The sequence below is a fragment of the Sciurus carolinensis genome, chromosome 19 (genome assembly GCF_902686445.1).
Source record: "Sciurus carolinensis chromosome 19, mSciCar1.2, whole genome shotgun sequence".
NCBI lineage: Eukaryota > Metazoa > Chordata > Mammalia > Rodentia > Sciuridae > Sciurus > Sciurus carolinensis.
The window spans coordinates 6,259,794-6,276,064 of record NC_062231.1 but is presented as its reverse complement, the minus strand read 5'-3'; the positions used below and the strand labels follow the sequence as shown (position 1 = coordinate 6,276,064).

Below are 16,271 nucleotides of genomic sequence, written 5' to 3'. Positions count from 1 at the left end.
CCAGGCTGCCCAGTCGAGTCCCAGGGGTCCTGCCCCTAAGAGTCAGCCCTCTCCAGCCTCAGACTCCACGCGGCAGGTTGGAAACATGGGGGCGGGAAAAACTGCACCGTAACGAACACGGACAGACCTTTTCCTTTTCCTTGTCTCATTCCCAGGGCAACAGCCTAACGACTAATTACACAGCACCGACCACGCTAGGGGACCTGGGCAGGATGCAAAGCCTACGGGAGGATCTGCAGACCCCGGGCAGACGCGACGCCACTCCACGGGCAACGTGAGTGTTCTGAGCTTTTGATAGCTGCTGGGGCTCCGGGAACCAGGCCCTTGCAGCTGCCAAGGGACAGCACAAAAACCCTGGGCTCTCTGCATCCGTCTGCTCCTCTGTCAACCTCGCAGGTGCACATGGAAGAGGAAGTGCTGCGGACACCTGAGCTCCTGTATGCCGGGTGCCACTCAAGGTGTGGGGTGGGGCAGCCTCACCACCAGGAAGCATGTTAAGGGTGGAACCCCAGGGGTGAACTCCATGCATGACTGTCAGGAAGGATATGAGTGTGGAACCCCAGAGGAACTCCAGGGGTGAACTCCAGGCATGACCGTCAGGAAGGATATGAGTGTGGAACCCCAGAGGAACTCCAGGGGTGAACTCCAGGCATGACCGTCAGGAAGGATATGAGTGTGGAACCCCAGAGGAACTCCAGGGGTAAACTCCAGGCACGACCATCAGGAAGGATATGAGTGTGGAACCCCAGAGGAGCCCCAGGGGTGAACTCCATGCATGACCGTCAGGAAGGATATGAGTGTGGAACCCCAGACGAACCCAGGGGTGAACTCCATGCATGACCATCAGGAAGGATATGAGTGTGGAACCCCAGAGGAACCCCAGGGGTGAACTCCAGGCACGACCATCAGGAAGGATATGAGTGTGGAACCCCAGAGGAACTCCAGGGGTAAACTCCAGGCACGACCGTCAGGAAGGATATGAGTGTGGAACCCCAGAGGAGCCCCAGGGGTGAACTCCAGGCATGACCGTCAGGAAGGATATGAGTGTGGAACCCCAGACGAACCCAGGGGTGAACTCCATGCATGACCATCAGGAAGGATATGAGTGTGGAACCCCAGAGGAACTCCAGGGGTAAACTCCAGGCACGACCGTCAGGAAGGATATGAGTGTGGAACCCCAGAGGAGCCCCAGGGGTGAACTCCAGGCATGACCGTCAGGAAGGATATGAGTGTGGAACCCCAGAGGAACTCCAGGGGTGAACTCCATGCATGACCATCAGGAAGGATATGAGTGTGGAACCCCAGAGGAACCCCAGGGGTGAACTCCAGGCATGACCGTCAGGAAGGATATGAGTGTGGAACCCCAGGGGAACCCAGGGGTGAACTCCATGCATGACCGTCAGGAAGGATATGAGTGTGAAACCCCAGAGGAGCCCCAGGGGTGAACTCCATGCATGACCATCAGGAAGGATATGAGTGTGGAACCCCAGAGGAGCCCCAGGGGTGAACTCCATGCATGACCATCAGGAAGGATATGAGTGTGGAACCCCAGGGGAACCCCAGGGTGAACTCATCCCACGGTTCCCGTCTCACCTGGGTGCCCGTCCTCATCCGTGTGATGGGCGCGCGGATCCTCACTGCCCGGAGCTGCAGCACCTCCACCTCCACGAGATCCTAGGCAGAGGGACCTGGGACTCAGCCTGGCTGGGGTGTTGCAGGAAGGACCCCTCCAAGGGAAGGGGGCTTCCGCTCCAGCTGAACGGCCACCAGGCACCCAAAGGACTCCCAACACTGCACCCAACAGCCCGAAGAGGCTGGCAGTGTGGGCGGCTCATCCCATGTGAACCAGTCACTGTACCCCAGAGTCCTAGCCGTGTCCTCTGAGCTTCAAGGCCTGACTGACCCAGCTGCTCCAGGTCAGCACTGCAGACGTGCTGGGGTTTGCCCTCCTCTAGTCTGGGTAGGTCCAGTTTCCAGATCCTCCCAACCCCAAATCCAGCTTATCTTCTTCCCTGATTCAGGAGTTAGGGATGCAGATAGGAGCTGCGTAGGATGTGATGAGAACAGACCTGGTATCCTCCTACATCCTGAAATCTATATTACTATTAATCTGACCAAATACCCATTTCAGTGGTTTCTTCATACCTGTTGACTTGTGCTGAACTCAGGCTACTAAAACCCTTTGGCCCTGCTGACATATGTTCATGGGGAGCCCATCATCTCCACCTTGTGATCTGTGTGAATGCCTGACACATAGCTGGTTCTCAATGGGCGTGTATTATCTTCCTATCTGTCCTCCCTCTCGCTGTGCAGTCTCCTAATAGTCCTCTGCCACCCATCAGGTTGGGGTGCTGATTCTGCCACCCAGACTGGATGGCTAGACCTGGAACCATTTGGCCAGAATCACAGGCTCATGGATGTGGGCCCAGGGAGCGAGGGGCTCCGGCAAGCCCACACCACAGAAAGGAAGGTGGGCAGGGAGGGAAGGCAGGGCTGTGCGCCCCCTGCCTGGGCCCTGGAGGGGAGGAGGGGCCGGTCCCTGGGTCCCTGAGGCCTCAGTCCTTCCTCCTGGGGCCCTGCAGCCTGTCCTCGGGGCGCCTCCGAGAACCACCAGGGCACGTTTTCCTGTGCTCAAGGCTGCCCGGCCCTCACATGGGAGAGACTGATGCACAGAACCGGGGCTTGCACCCCTGCTGCTCAGCAGGACCCTGCGGCTGAACCACGATGCTCAGGAGCACAGGCTGCCCAGGCCAGGGAGAGCAGCCGATCAGTGAGCAGCCTTGGATCAAAGTCCCCGCCTCGGGGAGCGAGGGCACCTTGCTGCAAGGCTGTGAGCTCACAGGAGCTGGCGAGGGACAGGTAGCTGAGATCTGGGAAGGTCCCTGTCCTCGGGGGCACTGCCCAGCCACAGGGCTGACCTCAGTGAGCCAATGTGTGGTGGGCCAGCTGCCAGACCCGGACCAGCTCCCCTCCGGGTCTCGGTCACCAGGCGGAAGACGTGATCGGAAGACATGATGGAGAACCCCAGGCATCTGGGATTTTAATCCCCGCCTGCTTGGCAGGGGGTCCCTTGCCCTGGGAAAGAAGGGGCTCCAGCAGACCAGGCCTGCAGCCCAGCCCACAGGGCGGCACCGCTCGCCGGGGCTTCTCGGGTGACCCAGAAAAGCACCAAGGCCTGGGAGGCAGCCTCACCGAGGCCTGGGAGGCAGCCTCACCGCCTCCGAGTAAGCGCGTGGGAACGGCCCGAGCCGGAGCAGGGCGGCCCCCAGGCGCCTGAGCCCCAGCCCCGCTTGGCCGGCGCCCCCAGGCTCGGCTGGCCGCTGGGGCACAGCTGCTCTGGCTCCCCAGAGTGTCCCCTGGCCGGGGCTCGCCCACACCTGGGAGACCACGACGACCTTGCCGGTCTCCGCGTCCGCCGCCTGCACCACGCCGGACACGGTGCCGTTGCCCACGGCCAGGCCGCGCACCAGCCCGGCGCTGCTCACAGCCGCCACGCTCTCGTTGCTGATGGAGAAGAGGATGTGGGACTGCGGCTGGGGGCCGCCCTCGGAGGTGACCTGGGGGGCGAGGAAGAGCACCGGTCAGCGGCCGCCCAGGGGCCAGCGAGCTGGAGGGGGCGTGGCCGGGGCCAGCGGACTGGAGGGGCGTGGCCAGCGGGCTGAAGGGGGCGTGGTCAGTGTTGGAAGGGGCGTGACCAGTGGCTGGAGGGGGTGTGGCCGGGCGCCCGGTGGGAGGGACAGGCCCGGCTCCTACCTGCATCACCGCCCCAATGATGAGCGTCACCTTCCTGGGTATCAACCGGAACGGAGGGAAGACCTGGGGGTGGGGACACGAGAGAGGAAGGGCTGAGGCTGAGCATCGCGACGTGGGGCCCGGCCACCCGCCATGTCCCCCCGCTGGTCGAGGCTCTGCAGCTCTCTGGGGGCGGTCCTGCTTTTTGCGACGGAGCTTTATGTCACTGGACACCAGGGACCTCTGAGTCATCTGAGATGTCCCCCCAAAGCAGTAGCTTGCCATGTGTGGCCAGCGGCCAGCGGCAGCCATGGGGAGCCTCGTAGGAAGCGTGCCTTCTCTGGCCCCGGACAGACCCACGGACCTTGGGCGGATTCCTGTGATCTGGGTCCCGCCAGGTCCCTGGGGCGCCTGCGCCCTCGATCTCTCGCTTGGGAGGCCCCCCTCAGGGCCACACAGACCCCCCATGTCACAGAGGGAAATTAAAAGCACTTGGCCGCCTCCCTCCCGTTCTGCCAATCAAACCGTGCCGCCTCCCTATCCCCTGGGCCAGGGCCGGAGGCCTTCTTGTCAGAAGACGCGACAGGGTGCATTTTGATAGTCTTTCCATGGTGACCTCCTGGATAGTCACTAAAACGTCCAGCCAGTCACCATGAAGATGTCCCTCCTCCCAGCCGGGGGCAGACCCCACGAGTCATGAGAAGGGCTGGTTCTACCTCAATCTGCTGCGGGGCCGAGCTGATCCTCTGTCCGGCGTGAGCCGTCACACTGGCGGTCAGGCTGGTCTGGCCAATGGCCACGCCGTGCACGAGGAACGCAGCGGTGTAGCCGTCCAGGGCTTCATCCAGGGCCCTGAAACAAAGGAGAGTGTGCTGGGTTCCTCCTCCAGCTCGGAACGGCTAGAGAGGGCACTGTAGGGCCAGCACTGTCCCCTGGGGGGACTCACACCAACGTGATGATCTGGGAGGCTGCCCGGAGCTGGAGGTCCATGAAGGCGAAGTACTTGGCCAGGAAAGGCTTCTTGTAAAAGTCCAGCACCCGGACGTAGGCCTTGACCGTCTTCCCGATCTCCACCTACATCGGGGGCATCGACAGGACAATTCCCTCAGGTGGGGGACACTCACCTCTAAACCAAAGCTCTGGAAGCTGGGGATGAGCTACCCAGGACGACCTCTCTGGACTGGGTCAATCAACAAATGAACATCCATTAAGTACTTACTGTATACAACGGGGCTTGGGGATACTAAGAGGCATAAATTGCACTCCCTACTCTTAATGGACAACCAACCAACCACGGAAAAAAGATAAAGCTTAGAATGGGCGTGGTGGTGCATACTTGTAAATCCCAGCAGCTCAGGAGGCTAAGGCAAGAGGATTGTGAGTTCGAGGCCAGCCTCAGCATCTTGGCAGAGTACTAAGCAATTCAGTGAGACCCTGTCTCTAAATAAAATATAAAATAGGGCTGGGGATGGGATGTGGCTCAGTGGTCAAGTGCCCTGAGTTCAATCCCTGGTATCAAAAAAGAAAAAAAAAAAAAAATATATATATATATATAGCTTAGAATAGCACCAGGCATACAACAGGAGCTCAATAGGTGCTCATTGAGTGAATGGCTCACACCTGGCAGGGCTTGATACAGGAAGAACGTTAGCAAGTGGCGGCTGGAAACTCTTAGCTAAGAAAGAGAATCTAGTAAATCAAATCAGCAGCAGAAATCAAACAACGGGTGGAACCTTCCAGATTGGGTCAGAGCGTATCAGCTCTCTGGCTAATTAACACTATAAAGTGAAGTAGCCTAAGCTGCTTGAACCTCTGCCTTTTCATTACCAACCATCACGTCTACCGGGTAGAACCAAACCTGAGGGCAACCAGCCGGAAGCCTGGCTTCGGTCCCCTGGGATATTTGGAGTCAGAAAGAGAAATCTCCCTGAAGAAGTTGAAGGAAAACCTAGATCTACGATGCACCCTTCTGCAAGAGCATCCGGCACCCCTGAGTCTCCCTCACTGAAACTCCAGAGGAGCAAAATCCCGAGGCCGGCAGCAGGTGCCTTTGCTAGAGGACGCGGGTTCCCAGGGCAAGGCTGGTTTAGAGTTGACCTGGCCAGGATTCACAGCTAAGCTTTGCGGATGTCAGTGGGAAGGGAGACGCAGCAGATCAGAGGCGACACGGCGTCATCCGCAGGCAGCCAGGGAGCTCAGAGCGTCCCAGGAGGAGGAGGAGGGATGCAGAGAGCAGAGGAAAGCCAGCTTCCGGCCATGGGACGCTTCCACTGACCTTGTCCACCACGCGGACGTAGACCTCGTGGACGTCCGAGACGTGAACGACAGCCTTCGCGGGGGCCAGGAAGGCCAGGCACAGGTCGTGGATCATGACGGTGGCCGAGCCCGGGAACAAAGGGTGCACCTGGGAGACAGGAGGAGGGCCGGGTCAGGCGCCCGCGACGCCTTACAGAGTATCTCATCTCGGGGACACCACTACCTGGCACCAGTGTTCACAAGTAGCAGACGAGGACACTCACGAGTCAAAGGGGCATGAGCTGGGATGTAAAACGTTAGCGCCGGGAGGGATCTCAGAGAGAACGTTTATCTCAACTCTGTACATTTTACAAAGAGAGGAAAACGGCACTGGCTCAGAGAGGGCCAGCTGGCAGCCTTGGGACACACAGCGATCTGGAGGCAGAGAGAGAATTTCAACCCGGGCTGCCATGTCCTGTTCTGTTTCTGCGATGCCACGGGGTGAAATCACAAGTCAGGAGCTGGCAGAATGGGAGACAGTTGCTTTCAAAAGCTATGAAGTCCCTGTCTGAGCTCACAGCATCACAGAACCTGGGAACGGACCCTAATGGTCACTCAGGCATATCAGACTCATCCATCTCTACGGCCCCCACTTTGCTTGAAGGGGTGATGGCACAAGAGGCTCTAAGTGAAGGAACAAATCTGAGCTGGTGTTTCTGAGTCTTTGAGCAGCCCGGGATCCCTGTTTTTACGTCTTCTTTTCTCTCTCCCCCATTTCCAGGGATCCCACTTGTTAAAGAATCTCCCCCCTAACAAACTGCATCCCAATTGCTCTCTCGTGCTGCCAGATGATGTGCATGCACACATTTGATATTTGCCAACTGAACGCGAACCAGGTGCAGCTTGTCATATTGCTTGGGCGTGTATTTCAACTGTGTCGTTTCTTAAATTTGTACCTGGGCAGGTAAGTACAAATGGAGATGCCTTGTGTCTCTAGCCGACTTGGCTATCTGCAGTGTGTGATCACGTACTCACGGGAAGGGGACGTGAACAGTAAGCAGCTCAGCGTTTGCTAAGATCGACTTGCTGGGGTTGTGACTCAGTGTCACAGCGCTTGCCTAGCACCTGTGAAGCCATGGGTTCCATCCTCAGCACTCCATAAAAATAAAATAAAAGGTATTGTGTCCACGTACAACTAAAAAAAATTTAAAAAAAGAATCCGTGGTGGGGGGGAGGTGAGAATTAGACTCTTGACTTGAAGGAGACCACCAACCATGGTTAAAATCCTTCAGTGGCTTTCCAGTGCTCTGAGATTGAGTCCCAATCCTTAACGTGTCCTTTGGAAGATGACCATGGACAAGGCCCAGCCGAGGTGCAGCTACGGTCTCACTGTGTGCCATGGTCCCTCACAGCCAGCCAGTTCCTGCCTGCCTACCTACCAAGTGACCTTACAGTCCACCTTAAGATCTGGGATGCAGCTGGGCACGGCGGTGCACCCCTGTAAATCCCAGAGACTCGGGAGGCTGAGGCAGGAGGATCTCAAGTTCAAAGCCAGCCTCAGCAATAGCAAGGCCCTGAGCCACTCAGTGAGACCCTGTCTCTAAATAAAATATAAACATGGCTGGCACAGCCTGGGCCCCGTGCACACGCCTTGATCAGATGAGGGGTCCCGCGTAATTCTCCTAAGGTGCACAACCTGGTCCACCGGGCGGCTTGGCTTCACAGACTAAAACCAGCTTGGTTCAGACTTGGACGTTCTGGGAAAAAACTCCCCGCACCCTCACTGATTCAGGACATGCTGAGTCCGGTATCACACTGCGACACGCGGTTGGGGCAACGGGCCCAGGTGACGGGGCGTGGGGACACAGCTTTGAAGGGCTAAGAGGTGGACCCCACCCAAGCGCCTAGCTCTGGATTTGGGGCTTCCTGTACCATCAGAGTAGGGGAAGGTGCCTCCGGCTGCCAGATTGGAGCTTCTGAGGGAGGGAGAAGGGGAGGGCGAGGGGAAAGGCCCAGGCGAGAAAGGGCAGAGCCGGCAGGTAGCGCAGGGCAGGCGGAATCAGCAAGCCGGGCGGGTGGCTGAGCTCAGGGGCACGTCCACGCGGACCAGGCGAGCCCGGATTATGACTTAAAGGAGCTTAATCAAGATCCGGGGTGGGGGTCATGCACGCTCCAAAATGATGGCTTTGGGACCTGAGCCATCGCGGTGCCCGCTAGCCTGGTATGAAACACGGGCAGAGAGGTGGGGTCTGGGGTCTGGTTTTGCTGAGGACGGTCACCGCCTCTCCCTGCAAAGAGAGCTCATCGCGAAGTCCCCGGGAAGACGGAGAGCTTTCTGATCTCACGCAGAAGTGGCTGCCGTCAGGAGCTGGCACGTCCCCGCCCCGGGAGGAAGCCACACGGGGTCCCCCACGGCCACCACCCGCGCAGGGGGGTGCAGGCCAAGCCTCTTTCCTTTGTTTCCCCCCATCCTCCAATTGTGCCCGTCTTACCCAGAGCCAGGATGGCAGGGGGCAGATCAACTGCTCCTCGGCTCAGCGGCCCCGAGGACGGACACCAGCCACCTTCTGACAGCATCGAGCTGCACCCCGGCCGGGCCCGCCCCGCTCGCGCCCTGGCACCCGCTGGCTCGCTGCGCCCCGGCCATGAGGCTTGGGGACAGGCGGTGGCTCACAAGCACCTTGGAGACAAACTGGGGCTGGGGCGGGAGAGACTCGGCTGCGGGCGGGTGGCAAGGGGGACCTGCGCCCGCCCCCCACCAGGCCTGTGCGCCTGGCTCACGCCACCCTGCTTCTCCACGCCTCAGGGACCCCCACGCTCCTCGACCAGGACGGGAAGGAACGCTGGAGCCGGGGCCGCCGCGCCTGGAGCGAGTTTGGGTTTCCAAGTGCCATGTCGGCACACGCGCGGCCCAGGGGTGTCGATGGTTCTGCGGCCAGGGGCTCGAGATGCCCCTGCCAGCTTGTCCACGCTGGGTGGTCAGCCAAGTCACACACGCAGGGGGGCCGGGGCCTGTGTCCCCTCCCTCTGTCCCCGGATGTCCTTGCAGCCCACAGGAAATCCTCAGCACGGGTGAGAGGCCAGGCGCCCCGGCTGGCCCTGAGCGTGGGGCTGGGGACACACCCTCTGTCCACGGACCAATCTCACAGGAAGAGCAGGGTCACCTGAGTCCCAGCCCAGCAGCCGCCTCCTCGGGTGGCAGGAACCACCACCAAAACGGGGCCCGTCCACGCGCTGCCCCACCCCCGCCACATCCCACGCCTGGCAGAGCCCTGGCACGGGACAGGCAGGCCAGTGCTGCAGAGGGACACAGGGATGGCGGCCACGAGTCTCAGGTCGCTGTGGGCTCGCTGCCCCGGGGCCTTTGACGCTGCGGCGTCCACTTGGAGGACTTGTGGGGGGAGAAGCCCTGAGTTCAAACCAGGGAAACGCCCCTCTCGCGGGCCAGCCCCGAAGGACCCGGGCCCTGCTGTGAGCGCACAGACCTGCACGAGGGCCCGTCCCCCGGGCCACCGTGTCCCTTCCAGAGACGCCGGGGAGCTGACGCTCGCCAGGAGCCGTCCCCGAATCCTACCGTGTATCTGGAGGGAGGAAGGGAGCTTCCTCCCAGAGCTGGGTGGAGAGTGGCCGTGGGCACCCGTGTCCCCGTGATGCAGGGAAACCAGGAAACTACTGATCCGCAGGCTGCTTCCGGAAGGCCAGGCTCACCCCGGGGTCAGGCCTGCCACGGGGAGCTCTGTCCCCCTCGAGAGCCCACGGAAGGGAGGGAACGCGGTGGGCGAGGGGCCAGTCGCGACCCAGGAGAGGATCAGGGTCGAAGGCAAGGCCTATGCGCCTGCTTCCTGTAGCTCAGGCCCCCTCTCCCGGGGAAGGTCCTTCACTCTCCGGAGGGACAGCAAGACGGAGCCCATCTCTAGCCAGCTGTTGGGTCTCAGGGTTCCACACACGCGCTCGCTGGCGCGGCAGGAGGACTGGCCGCGGGACCGTCGTTCTTCTATCAAGGGATTGGCGTGCTTGGGGCCTGGGTGGAGGCCCCCACCTGTGGGCCCAGCTCTGCGCCCAGGGATTCCAGACTGACCTGGGCAGCAGAGTGAGACCCACCCCCCACGCACACACACACACACACACACACACACACACACACACAAGTGTGGGGTGCATTTCCCACGACGGCAGCTCCTGGCTTCCTCAAGCTTGCTCCTGCGACACACCCTGGCTCCCAGGAGCTGAGGGAAGGTTCTCTCTTGCTCAGATGCACAGAGCCAAACCCAAGAGATCCTGCCTCTCGGACCAAGACCACCACAGCCTCTCTCCCTCCACCAAGGGGCTACACCAGGAGATGGCCAGAGAGCAAGGTTGCGCACTGCACAAGCTGAACAACGCACCCCTCTGGCTGACTACCTCAGCCAGAAGTTCAACTTCTTTTTTTTTTTTCTTTTTGAGACAGGAGTCTCACTATGTTGCTCAGACTGGCCTTGAGCTGCTGAGACGCATGGGTGACCTCTCCTGGCTAACCAGAAGCTTTTAGAAAGGGGAATGTTTCACAGGAAAAGAGAAAAAGAGAAATTTCTTTCTTTCTTTTTTTTTTTTAATATCAGAAACTCCTGCCTTCCACAGCCACATCCCTACACAGCAAGCCACCTGGAGGTTCTGGTTTGGGCAGGACAGCGTGAGGAGGTCTAGGGCCCAGCTCCTGGCAAAACTAGTGCAAAGCATAACATGTACACGCGCGCGCGCGCACACACACACACACACACACACACACACACGGCCATTTACAACACCGGAAGTGGTTCTGAATAAGCACGTGTAGTGAATACAGAAACGCTCGTTCAAGTAAACCGTAAAACGCAGGAAGGTCAAGAGTCTTGGTATGTGAAGTGGGACTGTGGCCCCGTCTCCTCCATCCAGCTCAGCAAAGTGGGGGCTCCATCTGAGCTGCTCCCTTTGAGGTCACGGGCTCCCTTGCTCCCCAGACCCAGCCTTGGGACTATCTCCCTGGGGGGACCCTTCTCACCCTGCCCCCAGCTACGTGCTGCTGAGCCTCAGCCGCAGCCAAGTCCAGCCCAGAGAGGGCGCCCTGCCTCGGCCACAGTGACCAGCACAACCCGGAGCCCAGCTGCCCTTTCCCTGGCTTGTGGGGTGGGGACCTGTGCGCAGGCAGGTCACCAAGGAGCGTGGAGGCTGCTGGCCCTACGTACCAAGAACTCCTAAAGTGCGCCCGTCACACAGGGAAAGGTGTCCACTCAGGCTCTGAGGTTGCGGTACCCTGCCACCCAAACCAGGCAGGGGTGCCACCCCAAAAGACCCGTGTCTTTTACAAATAGGTATGAAAAATTCTGAACAAGACACCCAACAACTGAATACAGCCATGCTTATATGTCAGCCAGCTGTTGTTGCTGTGACAAATCGCCTGAGGAAAAACAGCTTAGAGGAGGAAGGAATCACCGGGGCTCCTGGTTTCAGAGATTTCAGGGCTCTGCTGGCTGGCTCCACTGCTTCAGGCCTGAGCTGAGGCAGAGTATGGAGGCAGAGGAGAGCTGCTCAGCTCAAGGAAGCCGAGAGAGAGAGAGAGAGAGAGCGAGAGAGAAGAAGAAGGAGAAAAAGAAGAAGAAGAAGAAGAAGAAGGTAGAAGAGGAGGAGGAGGGGGGAGGGGGAGGGGGAGAGGGAGAGGAGGGAGGGGGAGGGAGTGGGTGAGGAGGGAGGGGGAGAGAGAGATGTAAATGGAGGGAGGGAGGGGGGAGAGAGGAAGAAGGGGGAGGGGGAGAGAAAGGGGGGAGAGAGATGGGGGAGGGGGAGGGGGGAGAGACAGGGAGAGATGGAGGGAGGGAGGGAGGGAGGGAGGGGGAGAGAGAGAGGGAGATGAGGGAGGGGGAAGGGAGAGGGAGGGAGGGGGAGAGGGAGAGGGAGATGGGGGAGGGGGAGACAGAGGGAGAGAAGGATGAAGGGAGGGAGGGAGGGAGGGGAGAGAGAGAGAGATGAGGGAGGGGGGAGGGGGAAGGGAGAGAGAGGGAGGGAGGGAGGGAGGGAGGGAGGGAGGGAGAGAGGGGTGGTGAGGACGGAGGCAGGACAGTCCCAAGGCCATGTCCCCAAGGACTCACTTCTTCAATCAGGTCCCGCCTCCCGCGGCTCCCATGAAGCCTTGCAATCACTAACCCACCCATGGGTGACCCATGATCCAATCTCTTCCTGGAAGCCCCGCCTCTAAACACGGTCATGCTAGGGACCACGCTGTCACCACGCGAGTCTCTGGGGGCCACTTTCCATCCAAACCGTAAGTCAGAACAGAACGTGTACGCGAAACGTAAGGCTGGTTTAGCGCCTGGACACCTATTTGCATACGGCCTATCAACGAAATGGAAAACGAGAGATGGTGTGATCATTTCAAGGGACACAGAAAATCCATTCAACAAAATCCAAGACCTTTCCACAGTGAAAACCGCCATGAAATAGGAAGGGGAGGTATTTCTTCAACGTGGAAGGGGCGTCTGTAAGACACCCTCGACCCGCCTGGAGGGAAAAGACAGTCGACTTTCTCCCCGACACGAGGAACATTTCCTTCTCAACACTGTGCTCGAGCTTCTACCCAGGGCCAAGCACACAAGGAAAAAAGGGAAAAAGCTTAGAAAGAAAAACAGACGTTTTCAAGACATCCCATTTTGAAGGAAGGAGTAGCACTGTCTTATAAAATAATAAGGAATCCTCTTAAAAAAAAAAAAAAACTAATGAGAGATGGGTGTGGTGCACACCTGTCATCCCAACAGCTTGGGAGGCCGAGACAGGAGGATCGCAAGTTGGAGGCCAGCCTCAGCAATTGAGCAAGGTTCTAAGCAACTCAGCGAGACCCTGTCTCTAAATAAAATATAAAAGGGCTGGGGATGTGGCTCAGGGGTTAAGTACCCCTGGGTTCAATCCCTCGGACCAAAAAAACCAAAAACCCACAAACTAACAAAAACCAAAATGAAAAACCATGAGCTTAAAAGGATGTCACCAAAAAGTCAAAAGACAACCTAAAGAATGGAAGAAGACATGTCCCATAGACGTCTGGCTGACATAGGATCTGCATCATGAACAAAGTTCATTTTATTAATAAAATGATAAAAAATGGGCAAAGGATCTGAACAGACATTAGTCTAAGGAAGACAGACATACAAACACACAGGCAAAATAAGCATGCAACAAGCTAAAACACCACTAGCCACCAGCGAGATGCAAATCGTGACCACGATGTGAAACCACTTTTCGAAGATGGCTAGAATCGAAGTCTGAGAATTATAAGTGTTGACACGATGTGAAATAACTTTTCGAAGATGGCTAGAATCAAAGTCTGAGAATTATAAGTGTTGACAAAGCTGGAGGGAAACGGGCACCCGCACGTTATGCACTATGGCTAGGAACAGGAAGCGGCGTAGCCACTTAGGAAAACAGTCCGCCACTCCTCGGAAAGTTGAACAGAGTTACACAGCAAGTGCCTTCCTGGGTACACACACAACAGAAATGAGAACAGGTGTCCACAGCAATGTCATTCCTATCAGTCAAAGGGCGGAACCACCCTAACGTCTGATTAGTGACTGAATGGATAAATGAAAGGTGGCATCTCCATACAGTGGCTGGTTCTTTGACCCCTAAGGAGGAAAGAACTTCCGGCATGGGCCAGGACACAGGGGGACCCTGATGGCACTATGGCAGTGGAAGAAGCCCTTCACGGAAGACCACACGTGCCAGGACCCCATTACTACGCAGTGTGAATCTAGAGCGGAAAGTGATCAGCCATCACTTAAAGCTGGGACAGCGTGAGTGTGGGGGTGTGTGTCAGAACAGGACGGTGACAGCCACAGGGTTGCTTTTGGACGTAAGGAAAACACTGTCAAAATGGTCCATAGCGATGGGCGTAGCTATGTGGACACTAACAACCGGCACTCTGGCTTGGAGGTGGAGTATACGGTTCGTGAGTCACACAGCAGGAAAGCCGTCATGAGGTCACAGAAATCAGCCAAGGGTCACGGCGGCTGCCCCTGGCCCACAGGTGCCATGTTCTCCAGCTCGCCGCCATCCCCGCCTGCTTGAACAGGGCAAGGTGGTCAGGAGGTGCCTGCTCCTGTGCCCGGGCACTGCGTGAGCTCGGCCACCAGCTCCCACCAAGCAACCCATGGACCACAGCCTCTTGGAGGTCTAGGGGTGGTGCTGGCAGCACGTAGCGCTCCTCCGACAGGCTGAGGTGCCCCTTGAAACAGCGGAAACAGGTCCTGGGCTCAGAGCAGCCCTGAGGCAACAGGCCAGCTGTGACTCAGGGACGCTGCTTGGGTGGGTGTCATTGTCCTATTTTTGTCTTAGACTGTCTTGTATTTTTGACTTACAGGATTTGTTTTATGATTCAGTAGGAAAGAGTATCCTTTCAAAGAAGGTTTGGGCCCGGTGCTGTGGCACACGCCTGGGGAGGCTGAGGCAGGAGGATCATCGCAAGGTGGAGGCCAGCCTCAGCAACTCAGCAAGGCCCTCAGCAACTCAGTGAGACCCTGTCTCTAAATCAAATACGAAACAGGGCTGGGGAGGTGGCTCAGGGGTCGAGCGCCCCTGGGTTCAATCCCTGGCACCAAAAAAAAAAGAGGTTTTGGTTTTCATGAGTATCTAATAACCATCACACAGATTAGCATTTATAACACTGTCTTTGGTTTGCTTTTTTACTCTTTTTAAATACCTGTGCTTTGATATACATTCATACATATATTTATACATTAAAAAATTTTTTTTCTGTAGTTTTAGATGGACAGCATGCCTTTATTTATTTCATTTTCTTGTGGTGCAAAGGCTTGAACCGAGGACCTCACACAAGCTAGGCGAGCGCTCTGCCTCTGAGCTACAGCCCCAGCCCCTAGAAATATTTTAAAAGCTTTAAACAACCTCCATGCTCTACAAGAAAAGCATGGGTAGGGCTGGGGTGCAGCTCAGTGGTGGAACGTGCGCCCGGCATGTGGAAGGAAGACCCAGTAACACACACACACACACACACACACACACACACACCCCACACACACGCAGCAGGAAGGCCATGGCTTATGCAGAAACAACTGGATGTAAATAATCCACAGCTAATGCAGGAACGTGAAACAGAACCAAACCTCTTGGCGACACGGTCCCCACACCCAAGACGCTACGCTGTTCTCGCGGCTGGGCCCAACGCCCAGGCCCACAATCCCAGCCATGGGGAAGGCTGAGGAAGGAGGATCCCAGGTTCAGGCCGGCCTGGGACACTTAGCGAGACCCCGTCTCAAAATAAAAAAAAGGGCTGGGGGTGTAACTCGGGGGTAGAGACCCTGAGCACCCACCCCCCCCCCCCCAAAAAAAAAGAGAAGGAAAGATGTGGCAAAATAGGAACAGCAAGGGCGGATGTGAGAGGGCTGTTTGTGTCAGGACGCGCTGCTCTTGATCAAAACGCAGATCGGAGGGACACCCCTGGGAACCGACAGGGCAGGGAACTGGGGATATGGACTGAGAGATCACTGGTGGCATGGGCGTGGGGAAGGTTCCAGAATGAGCCAGACAGAGACCCTGCTCACTGCGCCCTGAGGCTAATAAGCGCGGGCTTTCGGGACGACCCCTCTGTGAGCCACAGACGGAGCCCCGGCTCACCGTGGCGACGCCCCTGGCCTCCTGGTAGACCACCCGGGCCACGTCTGCGCTGCTCGTGTTGAGGAAGAAGTAGCCGGAGCCGTCCCTGACGTGGAGTTCCGCCTGGGGAGGGACGGGCCAGCGGGCGGTCAGGCCGGTGTCGGCGGGCGCGGGGTCCCCGGGGCCCCCCAGGCCGGGCTGGGGCAGGGCAGAGGGCCCACCTGGACGGCAGGGTGGTTGTAGATGGTCGCCACTTCTGGACTCACGCTCACGTCCTCCACCAGGATGAGCTCGATGGAGGCGGGACACTGGCACCGGGGGGCTGGGCTGAAGGGGCAAGGGGCACCGTCAGACCCAGGAGGCCGCGGCCCCCGCCAGGCCACCCCCCGGGGGAGAGCGGGAGGGCCGCCCCAGGTCCTGGCCTCGCCCCTGGACGCACATCATGTCCAGGACACGAAGCCCAGGACACCGTGGGGCTCCTGTGCCCGAAGCGGCCACGTTCCCGCGAGGCCTCCCGGGACCCCATGGAGGCGGAATGTCCTCCTGCTTCCCGCCCAGCAGAGGAGGGTCACCAACGACCTATGACCCCACTGACTCTCCCCGTGTCCCTAACCTGCAGGACCTCGCCACCAGCGGTCAGCTGTGGCGCCCCTGCAGACACCACCACGGGGGGACGGGGCCTGGGCGGAGGGGGA

The 16,271-nt window shown here is 58.4% G+C and overlaps 1 protein-coding gene across 1 annotated transcript in view; it reads right to left on the bottom strand.

Moving 5' to 3' along the window:
• Positions 1-16,271, bottom strand: part of Nup210 (nucleoporin 210) — a 100,809-nt gene that overhangs the window by 17,772 nt on the left and 66,766 nt on the right. Inside the window, exons 19-26 of the mRNA XM_047534705.1 lie at positions 15,798-15,884; positions 15,598-15,699; positions 6,008-6,136; positions 4,679-4,806; positions 4,449-4,584; positions 3,754-3,816; positions 3,378-3,557; positions 1,594-1,674 (exon numbers count right to left, since the gene is read on the bottom strand). Of these exons, the coding sequence (XP_047390661.1) occupies positions 1,594-1,674; positions 3,378-3,557; positions 3,754-3,816; positions 4,449-4,584; positions 4,679-4,806; positions 6,008-6,136; positions 15,598-15,699; positions 15,798-15,884 (906 nt within the window). The remainder of the gene's footprint in view (positions 1-1,593; positions 1,675-3,377; positions 3,558-3,753; positions 3,817-4,448; positions 4,585-4,678; positions 4,807-6,007; positions 6,137-15,597; positions 15,700-15,797; positions 15,885-16,271) is intronic.